General features: G+C 41.7%; 1 protein-coding gene across 1 annotated transcript in view; it reads right to left on the reverse strand.

The window, feature by feature from the left end:
• Window positions 1-26,750, reverse strand: part of SNTB2 (syntrophin beta 2) — a 78,508-nt gene that overhangs the window by 14,222 nt on the left and 37,536 nt on the right. The window contains exons 2-4 of the mRNA XM_004583979.3: window positions 22,245-22,458; window positions 13,213-13,423; window positions 3,109-3,251 (exon numbers count right to left, since the gene is read on the reverse strand). Coding sequence (XP_004584036.2) covers window positions 3,109-3,251; window positions 13,213-13,423; window positions 22,245-22,458 — 568 coding nt within the window. The remainder of the gene's footprint in view (window positions 1-3,108; window positions 3,252-13,212; window positions 13,424-22,244; window positions 22,459-26,750) is intronic.

The raw sequence follows: 26,750 nt of genomic DNA on the forward strand, positions 1-26,750 counted from the left end.
GAGGTTTCTTTGGGAATCCTCCCAAACTGAAACCCTGGACTGAAAAACTCTGATCATGGAGAAAATCACAGGATTTGTGGTCTGACTGTGGAGTGCATGTGTCAGAGCTAGACCTCCTCAGTGTGTGCAGTGGATGGCCTGCCCAGATGCACATAGGGGACATGACAGCTCTCTGAGGCTTGCAGAGGACATCTAGTACCATGGCAGAGATGGAGGGGAGAACAAATTAGACAATTCTCCCAGCCAAACATTGACAGCAAGTATATGGGCGAGTGGAGACTCTAAGGTAGACTATGTGAGCCAATGGACTTTGGAAGGATTTCCTCAACCTTGGTGCACCGAAATCAACAGCGTCTCAGAATTATCAAAGCCACTTAAGCACTACCCTTGGAACATGCTCTGTATCCGGGAACCTAAAATGACATTGAATGACGGTCCCCATCCCCAGGTACTGATGCAGTTAGGCTTCTGGGAGGAGCCCTCTTCCCTTCTCTGCCCACTTTCCTCAGATACAGGAAAAAACAAAGAAGGAAGCAATTGTCTCATCCACTTTCCCCTAAGCCTCAAGCCTTCCCACCCTAATCAGTGGTGCACATGGGAAATATATCCTTATCAACTATCAACTGTGTAAGCATCATCAAAGTTAAAATAAATATCTTGGAAAAAAGTGATCTTCTATATCTAGCTTCTTTCACTTAGTGGTGTTTAGCATGTTTCACTTTATCCATGTTTAGCATGTGTCAGAACTTCATTGCTGTCTCCCATTGCATGGCTCTATCACATTTTGTGTATCCATTCATCAGTTTTCTGAATACTGTGACTACTGTATATGAATACTGAATACTGTAATGAAAATACATATAAATTGCTGTGTGGATCTAAGTGTTTATATGTCTCTTGGTTAAATATCCTTAAATAGAATTTCTGGGTCATACGATGACTTTTGTTTAGACTTTTCAGAATTGCCAAGCTGTTTTGCACAATGATTCTATCACTTTACATTCCCACCAGCACCATGTGAAGGCTCCACTCTATGCACATTTCTACTGTCCTTTTAGTCATAGACACCCTGGTGAGGAATGCTGTGATACAGATTTGCATTCCCCTGATGATTAATGATGACTATTTTTTCATGCACATCACACACACACACACACACACACACACACACACACACACATCTTCTTTGGATAAAAGCCCATTCAAATCCTTATTCTTTTCCCATTTTATCTAGTGGGGTAATTTATCTTTTGACTACTGAGTTGTAAGATACAATTTCCTAATGAGGTGTATGATTCTCAAGTATTTTCTCCCATTCTATGGGTTATTTTCCTTTTCTTCTTTAAAGATTTATTTTTAGCATGCTGGATTGCCTGCTATTGTCTGTGCAAGCAATGTCAGGACACACTTAAATAACATTATGATGGACTTATTATTGCTTATGCAGGACTATACTATTATAATAATATGGGGGAAATCAGTTAGGGGGAGGGAATTTGGAATGGGGTATGGGAAAATCCCAGAGCCTATAGAATTGTACCATAACTTTAAAAAAATAAAACAAAAAAGGCAGATTTATAGACAGGAGATATGGATAAAAAGATCTACCATTCGCTGGTTCACTCCCCAAGTGGCTGCAATGGCCAGACCTGAGCTGATCCAAAGTCAGGAGCCAAGAGCTTCTTTGGGGTCTTTCATTGCTTTGCCAGGCCACAGCAGGAGGCTGGATGGGAAGTGGAGCAGCCGGGACATGAATCAGCATCTATATTGGTGCTTGGAAGTGGAGGATTAGCCACGTGAGCCTTGGGCCAGCCCATCCCCAAACCCCACCAAAAAAAAAAAAAAAAAAAAAAAAAAAAAAAAATTAAGATTTATTTAGGGCCTGCAGCATGTAAGGCACGATGGGAAATGTTGAGATTACTAAGTCATAGCTCCTGATTTCCGGAGCAGTTATTACTTGGCAGTGATAAAAAAAATGACAAAACAAAACCAGATAAACTGACTGTTAAACTCAGTCTTCCTAGAAGACTCTTCCATCCTGAAGGAATTAATGGGGAGATTTCCCCTATCGGTGCTAAGGCTCAAAATTATCATTATATTCCTCTCTTGAGACTTAAGGGCTCTAACTTCAAATCAGAGATCTTCCTGGAAAGCTACAGGAAAACTATATTTTTATAAAAAGAATTATACATGAAGGAGAAATAGTAAAATTGGAGGAAATCTTACATAAAGTTAAAGTCTTACTGAATTGCAAAGAATATTTGCACTTTCCCTCACACAAACACCAGCTCAAAGCAGGAAGCCTTCACATAGTTTCCTAGCAGATTTATCAAGATAGGTCTGTTAATTACAAAATACTTTTCTTTTTTTTTTTCTTTCTTTTTTTTTTTTACAAAATACTTTTCTATGGGGTTCCTTTTCAATATGACTTTTGAGTGGCAAAAACATCTTACTCTTTTTGAAGGTTAAAAAATCTGAATTTGGTTTTCTAGTTTCACAGTTGCTTTCCTTTGAGACATCCTGAGCACTTAAATGTACATTTCTCCATCCCTTTTCCTTCCAACTCCCCACATCTGGCATGTGGGAAAACATCTTCCTGTTTCAGGTCAATATCAACCTTTATCTGATGAAATAAAAATGACATGTTCTTACATTGGAAAGAGAGGCTGAAGAGTACTTTGCTGAGTTGTATGGTTTATCCACACATCTACATTTTGGTTTTAAATGATTTCATCACTCAAGAAAGATGCCACCATTTCAGCGGTTTTCCTAGTCACAGTCAATAAAGCAAAACAAACAAGCAAACAAATAGCAGCAGCAACAACCATTACCTCCATGACCAACCAAATCTTGAACAGAGCAGTTGGAAAATTTTGTCAACAACTCAAATGTACACCCAAAGAATACTAGTGATATAAATAACTTCCTCTGGAGCTATGAGTTGCAAAATAACCCATAAACTTGTGAAACAAAAGCTGCTGTCTTCATCAATGACATGAGAAAGTTAGAATTCTTTCTTAGGCACCTAAGATAACGGAACTCACTTGAAAATTCTTTGGTGGCTTTAGAAGAAGACAATCATTGCATGTCTTTGGTCTTTAGTCTTACCTTGTTGCAACAAGAGGGTAGCTATGACATGGGGACGCCCAGGCATCTCTTGTCCATGGCATGCAGTCATAAAGCAGTAAGTCTTTCTCAGTCACGGCCATGAGGATGGGTCTCCACTGTTGTCTTCCACCATCTAGTTTTGCCTGTCATAAAGATGAAATCCAGCCATTAGAGCCACTTATAATGGTATGACTTTCTAAAGGTTTCTTCAGTAACAGCCTGACTCAGGGGGCCTCCATTTTGTTTGCACATCCTAACAGACTTGAAATATGGAAAACATTTCCCCAGGTTCCTTCCCACGGGAAGAGGTTCTACACTGGGAGCCGTGAGGTTGCTTGTGCCCTCCACTGCTGAGTTACAAACATCATCCAGTGACAAGACATGCCCTACCCCCAACTCCTAACTGTACACCACCAATTCTAATGAAATATACAGTAATGTGTTCAAAATGCTAACAGTTTCAGCATATCTGATGTATGAGAAATAACCTTAAGTAATGGACAGAAATCGCTACTACTACTCTTAATAGTAGAATAGAAAATTCTTTTTTTAAAAAAAATATTTATTTTTTTTATTGGAAAGTCAGATATACAGAGAAAAGGAGAGACAGAGAGGAAGATCTTCTGTCCGATGAGAGATTCACTCCCGAAGTGGCCACAATGTCTGGAACTGAGCCAATCCAAAACCAGGAACCTGGAACCTCTTCTAGGTCTCCCAAGCGGGTGCAGTGTCCCAATGCACTGGGCCGTCCTCGACTGCTTTCCCAGGCCACAAGCAGGGAGCTGGATGGGAAGTGGAGCAGTCGGGATTACAACCGGCGTCCCTATGGGATCCTGGCAGGTTCAAGGTGAGGACTTTAGCCGCTATGGTATCGTGCCAGGCACAGAATAGAAAATTCTAACAAATAAATCTGTAGAATCTAAATATCAACATCTCCTAAATGATTTTGATCAGGGCCTATACTGCTAAAGAGAATCTGACATTACTACTCTACACACACATTTATAACTGAATATTTTCTATTATATCCAGTAACATTCATATATACTAAATATCTCCAACTCCTAATGTTTAAGCAATAGCCTCTGATAATTTCTTTTTCTTTTTTTGTAAGATTTATTTATTTTTATCAGAAAGATTTACAGAGAGGAGAGACAGAAAGATCCTTCATCTGCTGGTTCATTTCCCAAATGGCTGCAACTGCTGGGGCTGAGCCAATCCAAAGTGAGGAGCCAGGAGTTTCTTCCAGGTCTCCCATGTGAGTGCAGGGTTGCAAGGCTTCGGGCTGGCTGCTATGGCTTTCCCAGGTCACAACTGGGGAGCCAGATGTGAAGTGGAACAGCCATGATACAAACTACTACCCATATACAAACTGGACTCCCAGCTTATGTAAGATGAGAACTTTAGCCACTAGGGCACCATACTGGGCCCAATTTCTATTTCTTTAAAAAAAGATTTTATTTGCAGAGTCAGGAGACAACGAGAAAGGGAGGGGATAGAGAAAAAGATCTTTCATCATCTGCTGGTTCATTTTCCAAATGGCTACAACAATCATGGCTGGGTCAGGAGCCAGGAATTTTATCTGGGACGTCCGCATGTGTGGCAGGGGCCAAGTACTTGGAACATCATCTGCTGCCTTCCCAGGCGCATTAGCAGGGAATTGGATCAGAAACAGAGAAACAAGACTTGAGCTAACATTCTGATATAGGATGTCAGCATTGTAGGTGGCAACTAAACTGCTGTAACAATGCTGGGCACTATTTTCTGAAAATGATGATAATGATCCACTGGAGTATATTTTTGGAAAACATTGGTATAAATTATTGTCAAAAATGTTCCTATCACATATAACAAGTTTTTATTTCAACTCCTTCACTGGGACACAGACCCTGTAGGAGAGTGCGAGAAGCAAGGCAAAGAGCAGCCCAGATCATTCCAGGTTACAGTAGCCGCTGGCATACATGTGTGGGTCAGGTCTGGGGACAGATCAGTTGGGCCAGCACATAACACCCACTGTCAGATCTGAGAACCAGAGTAGGGGGCAGGAGGAGCCAGATTAGGCCACAACACCAGCCAGTTCACATTAGGACCAGAACAGCAATCAGGCTGGACTGGGATAGGCTACAGCACCCACCAACAGAAGCTGGAACAGCGAGCAGTCTAGACTAGGCCAGGTGGCGCAGTAAGACTGCGGAAATTCAGGTGAGGTGAGTCATGCCAGCCTGGGTCAAATGGGAGCCAGGTATGTGAATCCCAGGGTCAGGGGATATGACAGGGCTTGGGTAGATTGGCTCAGGCAATAGGGCCCACACGTGTGGTGGGGGATGGGTTTCCGAGCCCCAGTGACGGGGGAATTGGTGGGTTTGGGTCACCTGGTCCAAATCCTGGGGCCTGCCTGCCAGCTGGGTGTTGGTTTCGTGAACCCTGGGGGTGGGGAATCTGACAGGGCTTGGATTTCCCGGCCTGGGTCCCAGGGCCCACATACTACGTGGGTGTCGGGTTCGTGAGCCCTAAGGGTAGGGGATTCGTGGGGATTGGGTCTTCGGGCCTGGGTACCAGAGCCCTCCTACTAGGTGGGTGCTAGGTTCGTGAGCCCAAGGTGGGATTTGGTGATGCTTGGGACACCTGGCCCAGGTACTTGGACTTGCCTGCAAGAACATGTCCTACTAATGAAAAAGGCACAGCAGTGGACACAGGCCTTGTTGTAAAAGGAGAATATGGCAGCACACTTGGTGCTGTAGCAGAAGAACAGAACAAACTGGATAAATAGCCCCAAACGATGACAGCAAAAACCCTTGGTGATTGGAGCCAATGGACATTGGGAGGGTGACATCATTGGGAGGGTGAAAAGGGCAACGCTTCAGAATTATCCAACCCACTTGGACAGAACCCTCAGAATTTGTACACAATGAGACTCTGGGTTGATATGAGGTGAAGGTTCTTCATCCCTGGGTACTGGGACGTGAGGAAAGCTGTGTGTGCTTTTCCCCTTTGTCTCTCTCCTTGCCCCAGGAACAACAATAACAAATAGTAAATTTTGAAGCAGTGGATTCACCAAATTTTCCCTAAATATTGATCCTTCCCACCCTGATCAATCATGTAATCATTAAACAAAAAAAAGGGATAAATTTAGAAAAAAAAAATCTTTTTTTTTTTTTTTAAAAGATTTTATTGTTATTGGAAAGCCGGATATATAGAGAGGAAGATCTTCCATCCGATGATTCACTCCCCAAGTGAGCCACAACGGGCCGGTGCGCGCCAATCCGAAGCCGGGAACCAGGAACCTCTTCTGGGTCTCCCACGCCGGTGCAGGGTCCCAAAGCTTTGGGCCGTCCTCAACTGCTTTCCCAGGCCACAAGCAGGGAACTGGATGGGAAGTGGAGCTGCCAGGATTAGAACCAGCGCCCATATGGGATCCCAGGGCTTTCAAGGCGAGGACTTTAGCTGCTAGGCCACGCAGCCGGGCCCAGAAAAAAAAAAATCTTAAAAAAAGAATTTTGTATTTCAGCTTGAAATGTATCACTTGGGTTATGTGCATAAAATCATTTTTATACAGGATTAAAAATATAGGAAAACAATCACCATTTGTCCATGTTATCAAGGACTCTAGAGTTTTTCTAAAATAATGACTGTTAAACAAAAGTCTTGTCATCATCAAAATCTGAGATGAAACCTTTGAACAGAGATCACCAATAACATACTTTGACGCTACAATTGCAGCTGGCTAGCAGGGACAGATTCAGTGAAAATTCAAACTGATGAACTACTTGTCACTGAAGACTCTTCCTAGTTTCCCACGTTGGTGCTTGTGCCAAGCACTATGCCATCCTGCACTGTTTTCTCAGGCACATTAGCAGGGAGCTGGATCAGAAGAGGAAGAGATGGGACTTAAATCAGTGCCCAAATGGATACTGGTGCTGCAGGTGAGACCATAACCTGCAAACCACAGCACCAGCCCCCAGAGCCACTTTTCATGTTTTTTTTTTTTTTCTTGATGGTAATTATAACATGGCAGGATACCATAAGAACATATGTATTGGGATTGGCATGGTGGCTCAACAGGCTAATGTTCCACCTGGAAATGTCAGCTAGTGTCCTGACTACTCCACTTCCCATCCAGCAAAGGATGGCCCAAGGCTTTGGGATCCTGCACCTAACTGGGAAATCCAGAAGCAGCTGCTGGCTCTTGACTTCAGGTTGGCTTGGCTCAGCTCTGGCTATTGCAACCACTTGGGGAGTGAACCAGAGGATAAAAGTTATTTTTTTCTGTCTCTTCTCTCTGTAAATCTGCCTTCCAAGTAAAAATAAATATATCTTAAAACACACATGCACACACAAATGAATCCATCTGGGGCCTGGCATGCTAGCCCAGTGGCTAAAATCCTCGCTTTGCACATGCCAGGATCTCATATGGGCACTGGTTTGTGTTCAGGTGCCCAGCTTCCCATCCAGCTCTCTGCTTGTGGCCTGGGAAAGCAGTCGAGGACAGCCTAAGGCTGGGACCCTACACCCATGTGGGAGACCTGGAAGAAGCTCCTGGCTCCTGATCGGCTCAGCTCCGGCCATTGCGGCCACTTGGGGCATTGAATCAGTAGACCAAGGATCTTCTTCTCTGTCTCTCCTTTTCTCTGTATATCTGACTTTACAACAAAAATAAATAAATATTTAAGAAAAAAAATTCATTTGTAATTTGCAAGTGGTCTGAGTGGGTTGGTTACATACTGTAATCTTCACACCCCCCCCCCCCGATTCTTCTCTTAGCCAGAACTATGAGCTAATTCCAGCAGTGGGAGATGAAATGTGGTCTGTGACACCACTGATATTCTACCAAATGCTGAAAACAGCAAAAAATATGACCTGACTGAAATTCAAGCCAAATATTACAGAAATCATTATGCTTTTCTTAGCAGTGGACACTAGCTTTCTAAGATTACTTATTCTATGGGAAACTGCAACATCTGGCAGAAGAATAGCAGCTCTAGAGGGGTTCTCATAGATTCTTGCATTTTTAGATCACTGATACTCTGAAGGGATTTATTATTTCCATAGCAAGTCTCTGTCTCTAAGATGGTTATGGACAATATTTCAATAAAGAAAATAACGAAAAATCTTTCTTTTGAAAGGTTAAAAGTGATCAATCACATTTTTTAGTGATTTTTTTTCTCTTGAGTTGTAAGAGATACTTCAAGGCTAGAGTATATGCATTTGGTAAACCTGAATTAAATGTTCACGGGTGTCTTAAAAATTCATGGAGAATATGTTATGCTTTCCATGAACTTTTTGAAGTGATCCTAAGAAGTTTATTCCTAAGAAGTTTTTTGCGCTCTAAACAAAAAATATTATTGTAATGGAAGCAATATTCAATTGAGAGAAAGTGAGCAAGCATATTTTCTTTAACAATATTTGAAAAGCATTTACTTTAGCTTTTTAAAGCTTAGTTTTTAGAGAACATCTTTCTCTTCTTCCACTTACCAGTGGAGAAAAACGAAACCTCAATTTTAATCATTCTGTTTACCTACTTGCCTTAACTTTGAAGGACATTGTTTCCTTTCACTGGAGTCAAAATGCTACCTACTATATATAGTATATGTCTTTGGTTGTGGTATCAGCACAAATAGCCTTGGGGTTCCATTATAGAGTTTTTGGCTGGAGAAAAAGGGATACTAATGTTAGGGTTTTAGTTTGCTGGTGCTTAATTACCCTCTCATATATACTCCTTGCCAAATAATAGCCAACTCCAAATTTTTAATTAAGACTTGGACAGCACTAAAGATGAAAAAGTACAGTTATTATTCATTGTCCAAATCCCTCAGCTTGATCTCTCTTTGTGGCCGGTGACATGTCTTCTTAATTGATTTCATTATCACAATAGAAAACAGAGATCAAAACCATAAGCAATCATTCTGCTAATCCAGATTTTGTATATGTGCTATATCTATACACACACACACACACATAAACATATATTTTCCCAGCTTGCATCTTTATATGCAATTTGGGAATTACCAGGAACAAAGAAAGAACTACTAAAGTTTTTCTCTGGTGCCCAGTGTGGGATGGCTCAGTGTGTAAATCATTTCCTTGCATACACTAAGATCCTATATGGGTGCTGGTTCATGTCCCAGCTGCCCCACTCCTCATTCAGCCCCCTGCTTATGGCTTGGGAAAGCAGTTGAGGATGGCTTACAGCCTTGGGACTCTGCACTCCGTTGGAGATGTGGAGGATGCTCCTGGCTCCAGATAGGCTCAGCTCCAGTTATTTGGGCTACCTGGGGAGTGAACCAATGGATGCAAGTTCTTTGTCTTTCCTCTTTGTGAATCTGCCTTTCCAGCAAAGATAAAACAAATCTTTAAAAAAATTTTTTTTTCTTTGGCTATTTTGGCTTTTCTCATCAATGCCAAAATGTTTGGGAATATTTTGGGGGTAATTTTATGGGTAATATTTGCTACACTTGTGAACTCAAAGAAAAATTCCTTTAAGACTATAACCAGACCTCTAAAGTATACACAAAGAAAGCAAAAATAGATGGATGGGATTCTATTAAATTAAAAAGCAAGAAATCAAAAGTGAATAGCTGTGGGTTGACTCACTACTGATGAGAGGAAAACAAATGCAATTGTATGATTCCTGAGACTGGATCACAGGTGGCCCTGCGGCTTCCATCTTTTTTCTCTCCCTCACATCACTTACTCTGGTGAAAACCAGGTGTTATGTCATAAGGACACTCAGGAAGTGCTACAGAACGGCCTGCATGCCAGGGAACTGAGCTCTCCTGCTAACACATTTGCATGAATTAACTTCCGAGTATACTCACCACCCGTAGAGGAGGGAGGGAGAGGGAGGGAGAGAGAGAGAGAAAGAGAGAATTTCCATCTAATGGCCTTCACTCCCCTAATGGCCACAAACTCCAGAGCAAAGCTAATCTGAAATCAGGAACCAGGAGTGTCTTCCAGATCTCTCATATGGGTCCAGGGTCCCCAGGATTTGGACCACCCTCTGCTGCTTTTCCTGCCCATAAGCAGGAAGCTAGATGGGACCTGGAGCAGCGAGGACATGAACCTGCACCCAAATGGGATCCTGGCACTTGCAAACATTGCACTGGGTCCAGTGTTTCATATATATATATTTTAAAAGATGTACTTATTTTTATTTTAAAGTCAGATATATAGAGAGGAGGAAAGACAGAGAGGAAGATCTTCCGTCTGATTAATTCCCCAAGTGACCACAATGGCCAGAGCTGAGCTGATCTGAAGCCAGGAGAAAGAAGCTACTTCTAGGTCTCCCACAAGGGTGCAGGGTCCCAAGGCTTTGAGCTGTCCTCGACTGCTTTCCCAGGACACAAGCAGGGAGCTGGATGGGAAGCAGGGCAGCCAGGATTAGAACCGGTGCCCATATGGGACTCTAGCATGTGCAAAGCGAGGACTTTAGCTGCTAGGTCACCGTGTTGGGCCCCAGTGTTGGATATTTTAAGCCTCCAAGTCTTAGGGTTAATTAATGATCACGTAATAGGTAAATAGTACCTGACCTAGCACTCCTGAGGATTTATGCTACAGATACAGAAATATCCACTATCCTCTAAACTCTCACCATTCAAACTTAGAAACTGGTATAAACTTTTGGACCCACCCCTTACCAACCAATATTTCACTACTCATTATCAGGAACTTGGGAACTAAATATTTCTAGATAATGTGGCTTCCCTGGTAAACTGATCTATCTGAATTTGAGAAGAAAAGAGCTTGGATGGTTCACGTGTGAAAGGACAAAGTACAAGGTTGCCCAACGTAGCATTAACTGAAACAGGAAAACACAACAATGAAGCTGGCAAAGTGATCATTCAACTACAAACACAAAGGAATGCTCTGTAGTTAAAAAGCATAAAGTCCTGTACATAACATGCTTTGTCCTTTTATAAAACATAAAAAGAATAATACAGTCTCAAGTTTTATTTTCATGAAGAAATCAAAAAATTTATCAGGAAGGGATGAAAGTGATTTTACCAGGAAAAGTGAAGACTAGCAGGAAGATGGGGGACAGGGACTCTACTGACTCTTCACCCAGTAAACTTCTCATTGTCTGACTTTTTTAACCATGTGAATATGCTACATTGTTGAAATCATGAGACTTCCAACACAGCAGAAAGCATAGAAAAATTACCACTCCATTCAGTTTTTAACTGGCATAGAAAATAATGTAGAGATAATGAGTAAAACAAGCACAACTTGAAAGCTTCAATGTCATAAGTACTTGCACTATGACTTTATTAGTTTCTTATTATAATTATGCTTCACAGAAATAATCACTATGATTTTCTGTTCTAATTTCCTCTAACTTTACAGTTTTTAAAAATAATTTGCTTAAAATGATCATAAAATTTCAGAGATTGAAAATGAGAAAGATCACTAGCATACAGTATTAGCTCCGTAGTTTGGGGGGAATTACCAAACAAGATCATTTGTCCTGGCCATAAATCTATCAAATCTGTAAACAGACCTGGGAAACTTTATAACAAAGCCAAAATAAAGCAACAGTGACCTCCTAGGCTGATTTGTGATGTTATTTTGCAGTTAATGATGTACTCTACTCTCTGCCTCTGCCCACATGTATGGGGGAGTTAGAGGATTCTCAGAGATGAAGATTTTTAAGAGATTTAGATTCATCGAAAATACAGAGCTACCACTTGAACATTTTATCTCTACCCCCTAATACAGACTTCTTTTGAAAAAATTGCTAATGTTAATTGTATCTGGAAGAGCCAGAGAGATGATTGATCTTCCATCTGGTGGTCCACTCCACAAATCCAACATCCAGGAACGCAGAAACCTGCCCAGTTCTCCCATGTGGGCGGAAAGGACCCGAGTACTTGAGTTGTCATCATCTGCTGGCTCCCAGAGGGTGCACTAGCAGGATGTTGGACTGGAAGCAGAGTGGAGGCACATGGATATGAGACATTAGTATCCCAAGTGGTGACTTAAACACGGAGCCATTGGCACTCACCCCACCTTCATTCCCACAACTCTCTCCCATCCAGCTGACAGTGACGAATCCCCCCCCCAACAACAAAAAAAAGACATAGCATAATATCTCTTAAAATCTTTATTCTCCTCTTGTCAAACTGAGGATTACTTTGGGTGGAGTTTTTTCATGCCTTTTCTTGTATCTCTTAGCATTTTTCAGTATGAAAGACAACTGTTCCTTTGCCTAATGGTTTATTAGATATTTTTCATTTGTTAAACTTTCCCAAGAGCAGAACTAAACTACAGCCTGCTGCCTTGGGAAACCCTGCCAACAGACTAGAAGCAGAGTTGAGAATTCATCCCTTCTGGGTCAAATCCAGCCTCCCAGCTGTTTTTATAAAAGTGCTTTACTGAAACACAGCCACACCCATTCATTTTCATGTTTGCCTGATTGTTTTCTCATTACAATGGCAGTCAAGCAGCTGTGAATGCTATCTGGCATTTACAGAAAACCTTTGCTAGGGCCCAGTATGGTGGTCTAGTGGCTAAAGACCTCACCTTGTACATGCTGAATGGTTATAATCCTGGCAGCCCCGCTTCCCATGCAGCTCCCTGCCTGTGGCCTGGGAAAGCAATGCAGGACAGCCCAAATCCTTGAAAACCTAAACTCACATGGGAGACCCAGAAGAGGCTCCAGGGCTCCTGGCTTCAGATCAGCTCAGCTCTGGCTGTTGCAGTCATTTGGGGAGTGAATCAATGGATGGAAGATCTTCCTCTCTGTCTCTCTTCCTCTCTGTATAGCTGACTTTGCAATAAAAATAAAATAAATCTTAAAAAAAAAAAAGAAAGAAAACGTTTGCTAAACCTTGGTCTAAAACTATGGAAATGACCTGTCCTCTGACATTAAGGAAAGCAGTGGTAATAAGAATCTTTTTACCATGCCAGCCAATTCTTCTGGTAGAGGTAATAATCAACAACAGTTAAAAGGTAGGGGGAGGAAAACAAAAGGGAAGGAAAAACAAGACTAACAGACAAAAGATCTATAAACTAGACATTCATGAGCATTACAGATGTATATAGTGGAACCATCACTGGCGCTGTCTGTGAATGGGAACCACAGGACACCTGCTCTACTTCCCAGCCTACCTGCTCTGCCAGCCAGGCAATGTGCTTGACCTCCTGGCTGCCTCCTGCAGTACTGGTGGCACCAAGCATGGTATTGAGTTCAGCCAACACCTGTGGGAGGAGAGCCATTATGTTGGTGTGGATAGCTACGAACCAGGAGTGTGCTGTGGCTGTGTCTTTGCAGCGTAGGATCAACGTGTTCCTGCTATCAGGAGAGTGGAGCTCTATCAATCTGTGTGGAAAAAGAGAAAAATAAAAAAAGTGAGCTAGGTGAGAAGTCATCAAATTTTCCAGGGCTTAACACAGGAAAGGCAAAACTGATTTTAGGTTTGTGTCCTTCAAATAGAAACTCTTTCTCCTAAATTTCCTGAGTTTAGGTTCCTGAGAAAACCACATGTGGAAGCAGAGTTGTCAGAAAGGCTAACTGCTGGATCGGTTGTTTCAGGGTATGAGTGCAATGACCGAAGATGCAGGAACGATCACACTGTCTACTGAACTCTTCATTTTATCTCAATTTCCTTGTCAAAGAACTGGAGGGCATGCTTGCTGAAACGTATAGGCACGTTCTAAAGGACTGATATGTTTGTTTTCTTTTTAGTAATTTGGACTTATGGTATAAGGTATTGTCAGGTTTAAAACAAACACACTAAAACTACTGCCCAGATAACAAACTGAAAATTAACACTCTGTGAAATAAAGAAAAGGGAGGATATCATGTGTTTTTGCACATGGTAATATGATATGTTTAAATCATCTAGGGACTAACGGGAGAAAAACAGTTAAGAGATTTTCAACACTGTTTCCTTAACGCTGAGCTAAGAACAATCTCTCTCTCGACACACATACACAATTCTTTTTTTACAGATTTATTTCTTTTTATTGGAAAGGCAGATTCATAGAGATGGAGAGACAAGAAAAATCTTCTTGGTTTACTGCCTAAGTGGCCCAATGGTCGGAATTGGGCAGATCTGAAGCCAGGAGCTAGGAGCTTCTTCTAGGTCTCCTACATGGGTGCAGGGTCCCAAGGCTTTGGACCATCCCTCACTGCCTTCCTGGACCGTAAGGAGAAGCCAGATGGAAAGCACAGCAGCCAGGACATAGACCAGCACCCACATAGGATCCTGGCACTTGCAAGAGACCAATTAACCAATTGAGCCATCACCCTGGACCCACAGGTATCTTTCAAAAGGGAAAAGATGAAGATACTGGGAGTGTTTCTCAAGGCCAACTAGAAACTGACCAACTGTCCCTGGCCAAGGAGAGATTTTAATTTTCTTTTTAATGAAGAAAATTCTATAATATATTTGTAAAATTTTAAAATTAATATAAAGAAAACAGATACTATGTGTTCCATATGTACGGATCCAAGAAATGTCTATTTCCTAAGGACAGTATTTGTTGTACTGAAATATTATCATAATCTGTGTCACCTGAAAAAAGAATTTGACATGTGCACTAACACTGCTGACACATTTTAAGCCTTTTATACTTGTAACTATTTTTAAGTTGTTAGTTTGAATGGCAAATATCCATTCTAATTTTAATTCTGGTCAACCTATCCTTTCTCACCATATATTAAGTACCTACTATATATCAAATAGTGTGTTAGACACTGCCATTCGAGATATAGTGACAGGGGCTGTCACTGTGGGCTAGTAGATTGAGTTATCACAGCAGCCCTGAGTGGGCTGGTTTGAGACTAAGCCGCTCTGCTACTGACCACACTTCCTACTAATGGGAAACAAGTAGGAGATGACCCAAATACTTGGGCCCCTGCAGGCATGTCAGAGATCTGGATGGAGTGCCAGGACTTTGGTCTCGTCCACTTGCATATTGCAGCCATTTGGAAAGTTAACTAGTGGATGGAAGATCTCTGTTTCTCTGCTATAAAGAATTATGATGGCTATGATGAAGTTGCTGTCTTTAAAATGTTCTTCCAGGCTGGCCACAAGTAGTAGAGTTCCAGCCGCTGCACTCCCGGTTCTGCTTGAGAAGGCAGAGTAAGATGGACACTGCCTTCTGGCTTTGTCTCAGGCCTGGCCATTGCTATTATTTGAGAAGTAAATCAGCAGATGGAAGATTTTTGTCTCTTACTTTCTCTTGGTAACTGCTTTTCAAATAAATAAACAAATCTTATTTTTTAAATGTACTTCGCGGCCCATGCTGTGGCACAACACAAGTTCCTGATCTAGCTCCTTGGTAATGAGCTAGGGAAAGACAGTATAAAATGGCCCATATGCTTAGGTCCCTGTGACCTAGGCTTATTCGGCTTGCTTTTTCTTTTCTTTCTTTTTTTAAGAAAAAAAAAAAAAGATTTATTTATTTTTATTAGATTTAGAGAGAGAGGCAGGCAAACCTTCCATTGCTTGGTTTACTCCCCAGACAGCTGCAACAGCCAGGGCTGAGTTAATCCAAAGTAAGGAGTCAGGAGCTTCTTCTAGGTCTCCCATGTTTGTGGGGACCCAAGGACTTCAGCCCTGCTCTGCTACTTTCCCAAGCCATATGCAGGGAAGTGAGATCAGAAATGGAGCAGCTACGACACAAACTGGCACCTATATGGGGTGCTGGCAATGAGGTGAAAGATTAGCATGCTATACCACCATGTCTGCCCCGCCTTTTTATTCTTTTAATGGTTCTTTTTGCAGAGCAGAAGTTTTCAATTTGGACAAAACTCAACTTACCAATTTCTTCTTTGTGGATTGTGCTTCTGTGTTGTACAAAGTCATCACTAAATTTAAAAAGGATTTTTCAAAATCTTAATGTCAGGGCCCAGCATCGTAGCCTAGTGGCTAGAGTCCTCACTTTGCATGCACTGGGATCTCATATGGGCTCTGGCTCATGTCCTGGTTGCTCCACTTGCCATTCCTGCTTGTGGCCTGGGAAAGCAGTAGAAGATAGCCTAAAGCCTTGGGACTCTATGCCCATGTGGGAGACCCGCAAGAAGCTCCTGGCTCCTAGTTTTAGGACTGGCTCAGCTTTGCTCATAGTGGCCACTTGGGGAGTGAATCAGTGGACAAAACATCTTTGTCTTCATGAAAGATTTTTCTCTCTGTCTCTCTGTATATATGCCTTTCCATTAAAAATAAATACATCTTTAAAAAATTATCCTACAAACTCAGGGAGAACAAGAGGGAACACTTAAACACAAAGTGCTTAAAGCTAAAAAACAGTGGAGTTAAATGCCTTTTCAGATGCAAGCCAGAGAGTCAAGCCATAATTAATCTTTGTTGCAAGTCCCAAAGAGGTTGGGGAACTGGTGGTACCAGACACCTCTGTATACAGGAGTAACAGCTGCACCTAAGGAAGAGGCTGACTGCAAGTGACTGAGCGCTCCCCGCACCCAACAGCCAGTAACTGCCCCACCCTCATCCTCACAAAACTGGGCAAGGAAGGTGGTGTCATCAGGCTATTCAACTTCTAGAGGGGCTATTCATTTCCACTTGATTGCTTTGGCACTTACAGCAGTGTAACGTCCTTTTAATAAAAGCTAAAAGTTCAGTTGTGAAGCATGATGAGAAATGTCCTTCACCCCTCCTACTGACCTACTTAGCACTAAACATGGGAATCAGCTCATCCATGGGCACAAGATGTTTACCTCCTGAAACACGCAACACCTCACATAGATCCTACGAATTCTTCAGACATGCCTGCTTTGACATATCTACATTCTAAAAATACAGATGTCAGAAATTCTTCTTATTAATAACTGGAAGAAAACAAAATCTGTTCAAAAATCAGACTAAGTCTGATTGAACAGGATTGGGAACCATTGCACTGAGTATTACCAATTTCTCACAAATAAAAAATTCTTCAGTGTTTCTTAAAAAGGAATGTGAAACAAAAATGGAATTCAAAGAAAACAGAAAAGAAAGTCAAGGGCATGCATTGTGGTATAGTAGACTAAACCACCACTTGCAACTCCAGAATTATCCCATTTGGGTGCTGGTTCAAGTCTTGGCTGCTCTACTTCGATTCCAGTTCCCTGCTAATATGCTTGGGAAAGCAGCAGAAGATGGCCCAGGTGCTTAGGCCCCTGTACCCACATAGTAGACCACGAAGCTCCTGGCTCTGGTCTGGTGAAGCTGCGACTATTGTGGCCCTTTGGGGAAAGAATCAGGGGATGAAAAGTCAGTGTCTCTCTCTCTCACTTTTGTTCTTTCAAATTAAAAAAAAAAAAAAAGTTCAGAAGTGGACTGGTGAGTCTAGGAGAGTTGAAGAGCCTGTCTGAAGAAAGAGAACAAAGATATCTTCTAAAGCCTACTGCTAATTTAAAAGAAAAATTCAAATGAAAATTTTACTAATAAAAATACAGAGGCAGTCTGCCAGTAATTGTTCAGCTCCAGGGAGAGAAGAGGAGACAGCTAAACTGTGCAACACTTTTGGCCTTGAGCCAAACCCCTGAGCATTTCCTGAGAAATGCAATTACAATTAATGATTAGATGAATCAAGTCAATGTTTAGATATTCAAACACACAGGGTTTTGTAAATCTAACCTACATTATTTCTTCTGTTTAGTAAAGTCTTTAATAGGGCTGACATGATTTCTTTAGTAATAAACATGTACTTTTACATGCCATAAGGCCAAAATTGTCCTTTTTTGTGTAAAATAGCCAGCGTGCCTATGACTAAGACCATGTGAATTGGCACCAAGGACACTGTGCTACATTTCCAAAACGCAGCATTTCTGAAACTCATGTATTGTTAACCTTCCACGTATGCTGTCTGTTAAGGGATGGACTCATGTTCTCTTTCTGCATATCATCATTTATTTACTTTTCACTTTCCAGAATGAAATGCATACAATTATCAGAAGTTTCTAATGAGGTCTGGAAAACTCAAGGTGGGGGGCGGTGGAAAGGAGTAAGTGCCCCACTCTCCCTTACTCATTCCGGTGAGCAGTCACCTCCTGTTTTTCCTCCCTCCCAGCTTTCCAACAAGAGAAACAAATCAGAGAAGACAGGAAAAAAAAGAGCATTTCTCTCTAACATACAGTTAAGTTTTTGCTTAAAAAGCACAACATTTATATAAAAAAACTAAAGGTCAGCAATAAAGAAATTTCACTATATATACATATATACAAAAAACGGCTAAATTTTAGATTGATACAAGCAATGTTGCAGACCAACGAAAACTCTCATACATTGTCGGTGAGAAAATGATAAAGCACAGCCACTTTGGGGGAAAGTAAACAAACTCTTTGACCAAGTAATTCTACCACCAAACATTTATCCAGGAGAAATAGAACTGCAAGCCTACAAAAATGCTTGCAGAAAAATAACTTTATTTTTTTAATAACTTTATTAATACTAGCTTCACACTGGAAATAGTGCAGGTAACCAACAACAGAAAAATGAATAAACAAAGTAATATTTACTTTAACAGAGTCAAGGCATAAATCTAAAAGAATTCCAAGTAATTTTATAGATATTATCCTACATATCCTTGAAGTAGTTCTAATAGTTCAGTTAAGTGGTAATATTCCCATAGACAGAGAAAACGGGACAGAGAAATTGAGGAACTTCAAGTCTCATAATTCTAAATGCACCTTGAATAATGGCTTGAGAACTCATTACAGGAGTCTGCTAATCATTTTCTCACTGAGTCCTCCTGTAATCTTCATTCTGCATTGCACACATAGCTGGTCAAAGTGACAAAGCCCTAACATCTTCATGACTTTGTCTTCTAATTCTCATAACTGAAGCTCAATCAGTACATGGTTCTATACATTTTTTTCTGCCAAGACACATAGGATACATGTTAATGTTCCCTGAATGTAACCAAAGTTATGCGTAATTTCTGCCAACTACTTGTAATTTTACTGCTTTTCTTTTTCTCTAAAAACCATGCTGGAAGGCAAACAAAAGTGATATCATATGAACAACCTTGAATGTCTTCCAATTTGCAAAAAGCAAATCATTATTTTACCAAAAGTTGATATTTCAAGTAAAATGAGAAACAAATTATTTTGTAACAAACAGACTAAGAGCCTCTGCACTGGGCTGGGTTTCCTGAGGCCTTCCCTTGAATAGCATGTATGGCTATGCAGGCTCATCAGCATGGCACAACTTCTGTGGCTCACACCTGCCCTCTTCACTTTGTTTTGAAGACAAATGCTGACCAATGGCAAATTTTTCTTTTTTTCAGATTTATTTATTTTATTGGAAAGGCAGATGGTCAGAGGAGGAGGAGAGAGAAAGATCTTTCGTCCACTGATTCACTCCCCAAGTAGCCACATAGCTGGAGCTGAGCCCATCCAAAGCCAGGAGCCAGGGGCCTCTTCTGGGTTTCCCACTGAGGTGTAGGATCCCATGGCTCTGGGCTGTCCTTGATACTTTCCCAGGTCACAAGCAGGGAGCTGGATGGGAAGCGGGGCCTTAGGGATTAGAATCAGAGTTCATATGGATTCCTGGGGCATGCAAGGCGAGGACTTCAGCCTCTAGGCTACAGTGCTGGGCCTGGCAAATGTTTTTTTTTTTCCTCTTCCAGCAAATGTTCTTTTTTTTTTAAGATTCATTTATTTTTTTATTACAAAGTCAGATATACAGAGAGGAGGAGAGACAGAGAAGATCTTCTGTCCAATGAGATGATTCACTCCCCAAGTGAGCCGCAACCATCCGATGCTGGAACCAGGAAACTCTTCCAGGTCTCCCACACGGGTGCAGGGTCCCAATGCATTGGGCCCTTGACTGCCTTCCCAGGCCACAAGCTGGGAGCTGGATGGGAAGCGGGGCCGCCGGGATTAGAACTGGCGCCCATATGAGATCCCGGCGCGTTCAAGGTGAGGACTTTAGCCGTTAGGCCACGCCACCGAGTCCTCAGCAAATATTCTTAATGAACACATATATTAAAGAGAACACAGCCCCCATGTTTTATGGAAGGTCAAGATGACTGGGCTCTAAGAGTTCTGAGTGGATGATAAAGCAACACAACTGTTAGCAATCCAGACAAGTCACATCACCTTCTCCCTTCTTTCTTTCCTTAATGCCACATCCCAAGGTTGTTACAAGGCCTTTACAGTGCTTTGTTTCATTCTCCAGGAGCCAGTTCCACAAGCTGAACTACAGCTGTCTATTTTCAGAAGAGATTTACAATGAAGGGATTTAGCCTTTCCATGTCCTTTAGCCTGGCAGGCAACTGACAGCCTTGGCTGCTGAGTTCAGATTCACACTAAGGAGACCCTTGGAGGCAGCAGTGATGGCGCAGGTAATTGGGTCCCTGCTACCCACACAGGAAGCCTAGAATCAGTTCCCCATTTCCAGCTCCAGCTCAGCCTAATCCAGAAACTGTGGGTGTTTTGGGGAGTAAACCAGAGAGTGGGTCTATCTTTCTACATGTTTCCCTGCTAGCCTCCCTCTCAAATTAAAAAAAAAAAATTAAATTCCACTCAAAGAAAAATATTCCTAACAGAGACTTGATTGGCTAAGGCTATAAACTCCATTACAAACTCAATTCTCACTTATGAAAAAAAAAAACAGAAAATTTCTTAAAGTTCATGATTCAAACTGCACAAACAACATAATTCAACATATACACACAACCCTTACTATGCGACACAAATTGATTTCTATATCGCAAACTTCTAAGAAAAAGCAATAAAACAATGCCAACATTCCAGAATAGAACATTAGAAACGTATATTCATAGGTGTCAGTTAACACTTTAAAGCTATTATTTGAGAACCATCTGGATACTCATATCAGTGCAGATGGCTTCATACATGTTATCTCATTGAACCTGCACACTGGGCTAAGCACTGTTCCTTCTGTACAAAACAGTTGGCAGTTTATGGAGAAAGGAATGCTTGGAGCCTTCCTTTGAACAGGTGACCGACCTAGTGACTTAACAATGGATGTAATCCATCCCTGATTACACACCTTAGCCCTATTCCCTACATACACATATACAGAGCAGAAATTTTTAATGCCACTAAGGTCTTAAACACCTGAGAAAGTCATTCAGTCTCTTGTTGGTTTCTTTGATCCCTCCTTTTTTTGCTGCCAGTGTCATTCAGGTCAGAGGAGAACACAACAGTGAAAGGGAATTTCGTAAGAAGTCTGTCTTGAGGCCCATCACAATGACTCAGTTGGCTAATCCTTCCCTTGCAAACACCAAATTCCATATGGCCAGTAGTTCATGTCCCAGCTGCTCCGCTTCCCATCCAGCTCCCTGTTTGCAGCCTGGGAAAGCAGTGAAGGATGGCCCAAACCCTTGGGACCCTGCACCAGCGTGGGAAACCCAGAGCAGGCTTTGGCCTTCAGATTGACTCAGACCCAGTCCAGAAGCAGGGAGCTGGATGAGAAGTAAAAACTGGGACATGAACCGGTACCCTTATGGGATGCTGGCACTTGGAGGCAGAGGATGAGTCAACTGAACCACTGCATCAACCCCTACTCCGCTTTTCAAACAAAGAAAACAAATCTTTAAACAATAACACAGTAACTGTAGAAAACTATTAAACAGAGTAGAAGCCACTGCTTCCCTATCATTTCTAGTCCTGAATCTCTGTACAGAGATAACTGCCATTAACACTTTTTTTATACATAAAAAATTCCCCAATAGGCACAGTGCATTAAGCACATGCTTGTGACTCTGGCACCAAATATCAGGGTTCTGGTCCAAGTCCTGGCTGTTCTGCCTCTCATCTATCTAGCTCCCGCTTATTCATCTGGAAAGGCAGTGGATCATGATCCAAGTGCTTGGGTCCCTGCCACCAGTGTGACAGGTCAGGCTGGCATCCCTGGCTCATGGTTTCAGCCTGATCCAGACTTGGCTGTTGGGGCCACTTGGGGAAGGAAACAGTGGGTGGAAGATCTCTTTCTGCCTCTCTCCTTTTCATTTGGCCTCACAAGCATTTTTTTTTTTAATAAAAAAATGAAAAGTTTCCTTGATAAAATGTCTATATATGTGAAATAATATAAATGCAGACCCCCAAAATCAATCTCTTATCTTAGAATGATTTTTTCCTCTACATGCTTTAACAGTCATGGAATGTTCCGACGCATCCGTACGTTTCTGAGACTCTAAGCATGGCACGCCTGTGAGACACAGCTTACCTGTTTTCCAGATCCGGCATGCTTAGGTTTCTGGCAGCAAAGCACATCTTGAGAGGGATGACCTTTCTGTCCTTAGTGCTGTTCTGGTGTTTTGGAGAACTGGAGTCATCGCTGCCACTAAAGCTTGGTGACTGGGGAGCTGCGCCTTCCCAGGGCAGATCTGATACCAGGGATGGCTTCTTGATATATGGTGTGACTTCTCGGATGAACTTGACTGCCAATAAAAATCAAACAAGAAGGTTTGCTTCCCATGAAATATGACTGAAATAGTCACATACATATACACAGTATTTTCAACAGTTTTTAAAAATGAAGAGCCATGAATTCCCTCAAGACAGATCTAATACCTTTTGAGATAGGGTCGCCTTGTTGTTTATTAAAAAAAAAAATTAAAATTTATTTATTTATTTGAAAGGTAGAGTTAGAGAGAGAGAGACAGAGGGACAGAGGGAGATAGGAAGAGACAAGTGGAGGGGAGGATGAATAAGTTAGTTTCCATCTGCCAATTCACTACCCAGTGGCCAGGGTTATGGCAGGCTGAAACCTGCAATCTAAAACTCCATCCTCATCTCCTACATGGATAAAGGGTTTCAAGTAGCTCTCTGAGTGGCTGACTCAGGCATTTCAATGCACTTTGTGCTTTCAAAAGACAGGATTAAATCACAAAAACTTTGGAGGAAATTCCTAGGGTTTCCAGTTACTGCCAGCAGCAAAGACATGCTTTTTGAACATTTAAGGCAGCAAACCAACCAGTGGGCTACCCAAGCCGGCAAATTAGACATTCTAAATAGCTACTCTTGAATATTACGGTGGTTTCAGAGGAACCCTCAATGATCTACCCAGATGTTCATTTGATCACACAGTAGCATCACTGAACTGATTACCACACACACACAAACGCAGGCACGCAAGTGTGCACTCTTTCTACCCCCCCCACGCGCTCCCCCTTTGATCATCTTATCCAAAGAGCAGAGAGCTTCATTGGAGAGGATGTCAATCTTTTTTTTTTTTTAAGATTTAGTTTTTATGTTCATTACGAAGTCAGATATACAGAGAGGAGGAGAGACAGAGAGGAAGATCTTCCATCCGATGATTCACTCCCCACGTGAGCGCAACAGCCGGTGCTGTACCAATCTGAAACCAGGAGCCTGGAACTTCTTCCGGGTCTCCCTTGTGGGTGCAGGGTCCCAAGTCTTTGGGCCGTCCTTGACTGCTTTCCCAGACCACAAGCAGGGAGCTGGATGGGAAGTGGAGCTACTGGGATTAGAACCAGTGCCCATATGGGATCCGGGCATGTTCAAGACGAGGACTTTAGCTGCTAGGTCACGCCGCCGGGCACGAGGATGTCAATCTAATTAGCTACCCACAATGGCTGAAGCACCATTGAGCTGACATTTGTTTCTAATTCATCTGAGATCTGGGAAAGGTGGAAGGTTTGAGCTCCTGGTTTGAGTCATCCTGTACCACAGAGCCTTCACTAGATATGCACACCACAGATACGCCTGCCTAGATATGCACAGCTTTTCCATCCCACATGGCTTTCAGTCCAACTCAGGACCCACAGTATAGCCAGAATTATTTTATTTTTTCCTGACAGTTAAATATCACCCTAAAAATATTCAACTAAACACTTATATTTGTACACTGTTTTAGGTATTTAGTGCCAAAACTAATTTTCTTTCTTCTATGCACTGATTATTGTTATTAAAGTGAAGGGGATTTGCTTCCAACACCAAAACATTACTTAAATCCCTTCTTTTCAGAACAAAAACCACAAGTACTGAATAGCCACCTGTATATGTCTGGGACTATCATTAAGATATCAATACTTATGTATAAATTTGGAATCTACTTTTGAATATTCCTTATTTGGATATTCCATATTTTGAATATTGCATATTTGAAAATTTATGGTTTTACATCATTTATAAAACTACCTAAGAAATTAAAGGCTTAACTGTGAAACCTTGCTCAAACATTAAATATTGGGGGTATGGGCACTGGGGTACAGTAGGCTAACGAATCATCTGTGACACCTGAGTGCCATAAATGCACACCTTGGAGAGAGGAGATGATGGCTCAAGTGCTTGGGCCCCTCCTGCTCACATGGGAGTTCCGGGTACCTGGCCTCAGAGTGACCTTGCTCTGGCTGTTGTATACAACTGGAAAGAACAGTAAGCATAATATGGTACCACTGTGTGGTGCTCTCTCTATATTACATTGTTTTTCAAATAGATGAAAATAATAAAACATAAACATTAGAAAATTAAACACTGAAGGGTTGGTGTTGTGGTATGGTGGGCAAAGCCACTGAATATGACATTGGGATCATGTGTAGGTACTGGTTCACTTCTGATCCAGTTCCCTACTGTGCCTGGGAAAAGCAGTGGAAGATGGTCAAATGCTTGGACCCCTACCCACATAGGAGACCTGGCTCCTGTCCTTGGCCTAGTTCAGAGCTGGTTTTTGTGGCAATCCAGGGAGTAAAACAATAGATGGAAGATTTCTCTCTCTGTTTCCTTCTCTCTGTAAATCTCACCTTCAAATAAATAAATTAAGCTTCAAAAATAAACATTGAAATTACATAAAAATGAAATCTTGTTTTTTTCCGCAAAAACTATCACACTAGGTAATATCAAATATTCACATTTTTAATGAATTCCAAGCTCTTAAGGAGTAAGAGAAGACTCCTCATGTTTTGCACATTAGGTAGCATGCAGTTTTTAAGCTGAATGTCATTTATGTGACTTTAAAGGGAAAATTACGTGAATTAATTAATTCAAATTGCTATTTCTTCTGTTGCTTCTGGGGGAAAGGGAGAGCCAAAGGGGGAAGCTACACATGACTTTTCAAACGTCCCAGTATATTTATGAGGCTTTTTAAAAGACAGATTTTTTTTTTAAAGATTTACTTATTTTATTACAAAGTCAGATATACAGAGAGGAGGAGAGACAGAGAGGAAGATCTTCCATCCGATGATACACTCCCCAAATGAGCCGCAACGGGCCGGTGCACGCCAATCCGAAGCTGGGAACCAGGAACCTCTTCCAGGTCTCCCTTGTGGGTGCAGTGTCCCAATTCTTTGGGCCGTCCTCAACTGCTTTCCCAGGCCACAAGCAGGAAGCTGGATGGGAAGTGGAGCTACCGGGATTAGAACTGGCGCCCATATGGGATCCCGGGGTGTTCAAGGCGAGGACTTAAGCCGCTAGGTCACGCCGCCGGGCCCGATAGATCTTTTTTTAATAAAAGAAAGAAATCTCCTAATAGTGCTAATCTTTCCCAAACACTCACAACAGCAGAGTTGGCCAGATTGAAACTGGGACCTTACAACCACCCAGGTCTCCCATGTGTGTGACACCACCTCAACAGAGCCTGCAGACAGGAAGCTGGAGTCAAGGCCTAAAGCCAGGAATCAAACCCAAGCACTTTGATGTGGGACTAGGGGTCTTAACCACTAAGGGTAAACACCCACACTCTCTTGTGGCTTTTTATGGTTTATTTCAAAGGTACTTTAGACATAGCCTATGGCAGTAATTACACATATTTGGGTAAACTAATCCCTTTCCTTATAAACATCAACCTCTCATAATCGTTGTTTTCCTCTTTATCTCTTCTTTCATTCCAGCTGGTGATATTTACTATGAATTTAAATGAAACGAAGTTGAACACACAACTTGAGATGAATGGGGCCATGAATTCTCCTGCTTTTGTAAGATGCTTGGTTCTGGGATATTCTCTGGCTTTGCATTTTGGATAGAAATGAGTTATGTTGATATCAGTAATAAAATGTTCTCCCATGTGAGTTCTCCTCTACCCCCATTCCAAGCTTTTCCCCCAAATCAGAAACTTGATAGATGGCCACTAAAAACATTACAGAAGAATTACTTTACTTTCAGTAAAAAGCCTTTTATACTCTCAACTTGCAGGCCTCTGTGTCTTTGGGGCTTAAAGAACCTACCGGGAGGCCCCCGGCGCTATGGCCTAGCTGCTAAAGTCCTCGCCTTGAACTGTCAAATTGCGTCTCAAAGGAACTATGCCATTTTACATTTAACCAGCATGTGTAGTTGGGACATTTGTCAATAAAAGTAGTTCCATTTAAAAAAACATAGGTGAAAAATGGTACAACCAAAAAAAAAAGAGAGGAAAAATGGTACAATCTTGATGGAATGTCTCAGCAAATGCTGGATGTCATTATTTTCTTCCTAAAAGTAGGAAACCCATATTTTTGTAGGGTTTTTTTTCTTCCTGAAGAATTGGGAGAAATGATTTATGTTAAGAACAGGACAGTCACTGGATCTTCATATAACCTGAATTAGTGTGATATACCAGTATTTCCAAAGCCATACTTAATTTTCCATTACTGCCTAATGATTTAACTTTGCATAGTTAGCTTCTTTTTCTTTGAGAGACAGAGACAGATGACAGAGACAGGGGAGATATTCCACCTTTTTGGTTCATTCACTTAAATGCTCAGAACACTATTTGTAGCTGGGCTAGGCTGAAGCT

Source organism: Ochotona princeps, chromosome 16, assembly GCF_030435755.1.
Source record: "Ochotona princeps isolate mOchPri1 chromosome 16, mOchPri1.hap1, whole genome shotgun sequence".
NCBI lineage: Eukaryota > Metazoa > Chordata > Mammalia > Lagomorpha > Ochotonidae > Ochotona > Ochotona princeps.